Source organism: Echinops telfairi, unplaced genomic scaffold (genome assembly GCF_000313985.2).
Source record: "Echinops telfairi isolate 266 unplaced genomic scaffold, ASM31398v2 ScPeMD7_18;HRSCAF=68, whole genome shotgun sequence".
In the NCBI taxonomy this organism is placed as follows: Eukaryota; Metazoa; Chordata; class Mammalia; order Afrosoricida; family Tenrecidae; genus Echinops; species Echinops telfairi.
The window spans coordinates 87,895,531-87,898,573 of record NW_022103915.1 but is presented as its reverse complement, the minus strand read 5'-3'; the positions used below and the strand labels follow the sequence as shown (position 1 = coordinate 87,898,573).

General features: G+C 38.7%; 1 protein-coding gene across 1 annotated transcript; it reads right to left on the bottom strand.

The window, feature by feature from the left end:
* Window positions 1–22: 22 nt before the first annotated feature.
* Window positions 23–1,003, bottom strand: LOC101658745 (olfactory receptor 4K15-like). Its single transcript, XM_004698851.3, has one exon. The coding sequence runs from the start codon at window positions 992–994 to the stop codon at window positions 23–25; it is 972 nt and encodes a 323-aa protein (XP_004698908.1). The 5' UTR covers window positions 995–1,003.
* Window positions 1,004–3,043: the final 2,040 nt, after the last annotated feature.

Genomic DNA, 3,043 nt, shown 5'->3' with positions numbered 1-3,043 from the left:
TTCCTCAAGCCTCCTTGTCTTCTCAATTCAACAAGTCCAGCTGTGAGAGAGCCTGCTGGAAAGGAAGCCTGGAACTTACATACCTGGTCTTCAGCTTATGCATTGCTGATTTTACCTCTTTGTTTCTCAGCGTGTAGATAACAGGGTTCAATATAGGTGTGAAAACTGTAGAGAACACAGACAGGACCTTATCCACTGGAAAATTGCCGAAAGGCCAGGCATAGATGAAAATACAGGGCCCAAAGAAGAGGGTCACCACAGTGATGTGGGCTGTCAGGGTGCTGCGGGCCTTGGACATGCCCGTTGATGATCGACGTCGCACAGTGACCAGGATGACCGTGTAGGAGATGAGCAAGAGCAAGAATGAAGTCACCCCCATCAGGCCACTGTCCAAAAGCATCAACACTTCAGGGACATAAGTATCTGTACAAGCAAGTTTAATGACCAAAGTAAGGTCACAATAATAACTGTCCACGACATTTGGGCCACAGAAAGGTAAGTTTACAGTGAATGCCAACTGGCTCAATGAGTGTATGACCCCAATGACCCAAGAGCCTACAACTAAGCTTGTACATTTGCATAAATTCATAATGGTTGCATAATGGAGAGGTTTGCATATAGCTACATACCTGTCATATGCCATGGCTACAAGAAGCATCATTTCACCACCAGCAAACACATGGAGCAAGAATATCTGGGCCATGCAGCCCTCAAAAGAGATGGTCTTGGGTTCATGGAGGAAATCATGGATCATTTTGGGCGTTGCATAAGTGGCCAGAAACACATCAAGAAGAGAAAGGTTGCTCAGCATGATGTACATAGGTGTGTGCAGGGCAGATTCAGAAATAACCGTGAGGACGATGAGGAGATTTCCCAGAACAATGGCAATGTACAAGAAATTAAAAGACACAAAGAAGAAACACTGGAGTTCCCAGGAACTGGAGAGGCCCAGCAGCACGAACTCAGCCACCCTGGAATAATTGCCCTGGTCCATGCTCTCAGGCTGCAGAAAAGTACCTAACAGAGAAAATAACATTGACGATTACCAAAGCAAGAAAAGGAACCCACAATTCGAGAGAGCCCTTCTTAACATTTAAAGTAAAAAATGCTTTAGATTTACTCCTATTCTTAAGTGTTTTATCTATAATTGGACAAATACAGTTTATCTCTGAAATATCCTTACAAATAATGGATAACTGTGAGGTTCAGATCAGTCGTTACAACTCTGTGTTTAAAGCTGTAAGTTCGATCTAATCTCCTAGATATCAGCAATGCTAAACAAATAGCTGCACTACACTGCCCCCAATAAACCTACTAAAAACCAAAACCAAACATAATGCCACCCAGTCAACTTTAATTCCTAACAACCATATAGGACAGAACAGAATTCTCCCCTTTAAGTTTCTGAGGCTATACATCTGCAAAATGGGTTGCGGCTATACTACATTTTACAAAGATTCTAACAAAAGCTTGAGTATGAAAAGAATTAAGTGAGTGGTTAATATATGCTATTCCAAAATAACCCAAACTGAACCAGGCCAAAGATATTTAAAGCAATAACTATCACACTGAGTGAGAAAGGCATCCTCCTCTGGAGCCAACATTTTTTATCCAAAGAACAAGCCTTCTTCTTGTTCTTGATCGTCGCTGATTATTTTGTCAGTCACCTATGAAATGCCAACTGTCTTTTGTGTAAGTAAATGCGAAATGAATGGACTATGGGAAGGGGAAAATAAAATAGCTAGAAATCCTCCTGGAATGTCATTTTTCTCTGGGTGCCGGTCAGGGCTGGGAAGAACTGAGATACATAAAAAACGACTTGATGATGCTTCAGTAGCGTCTCCTCTCCTTGGGGTATCACAAAGAAAACCTTAGCACTAATCACACTGTCAATCCAAGTATTACAGAAATTGATATTTACATCACTTTCTATTATACCCAAAGTCAAATTTTATTTACATGATTAACATAGATGTGAATATTTTTCATATGAATAAAATTTGTGTCTGGATATTACATGTCATTGACCCATTTTTCCATTTCTTTAGAAAAATTCCTTATTTATCTAAAGAGAAAATCTCCAGCAAATAGATCAAGGGAATAACTGGCATAAAGGCAAATAAATAAATAACACACCTGATTCAATTATCTGCAGATATTGTAAAAGTTGAAAGGACATTTGTTGTCTTTCAAATTAAATGCTCCTGCAATAGAAGTGCATCCTATTTATGTATGTTTCTGAGAACAGGTAACAAAACTCCTATAGGTCTTGACTTAGACCTCATCATTTTCTTGGAACTCGATCACCCCCTTTCCCTCTTCATCATTGATCTATTTCATTCAGGACTGGGGATTGAACTGGGACCACAGAAAATAATGTATTCCATGGAGAATCCTTGTCATTAGTGTTTTCTGTAGTAAATGGCTGAAATCCAGAGAGCCAAAATATTTTCCATTTTTCCACAACTCCCAGTTTTTCCCCTGGGGCCCACTCACCACCAATTATGAACACTTTATTTCAAATAGATTTGGAGCGATTTTATATCTCATGAAGAATTGAATTGAATCTTTATTTATTAAGATTCTCTATTAATTAAGAAAAAATGGAAAATTCATCAGAGAACATCTGATCAATTGAAATGAAAATTTATGGTGTTTCTCTGTTAGTCTCAAATGTTATGTATCATTTAAAGAACAACCCACCAGACTGACGAGGGAGTTGATTCCAACTGGCCTAGCTAGTGTCTGAGGCGGACAGCACATTGGACTTCAGTGAGCTGCTGGGGTTCCCTGCATGCCAGCTCGGTGGTTTCATTGGCGTTTGTGGAGAATTAACTTGCCTTTATTGTTTCCTTTTGGAAGTTAGAGATTAAGGTAGCTTTTATTGAAGTGATTTAACTAAAGGGGAATGAAATAGAATCATAATACAATAAGTATAGATTGGATGAACAATTATGAATGTTTTATAAGTATAACTTAATGTATTTTTCTTAAGTAGTAATTGAAACAAATGACTAGTTTGAAATTTTAGGCTACACTAACA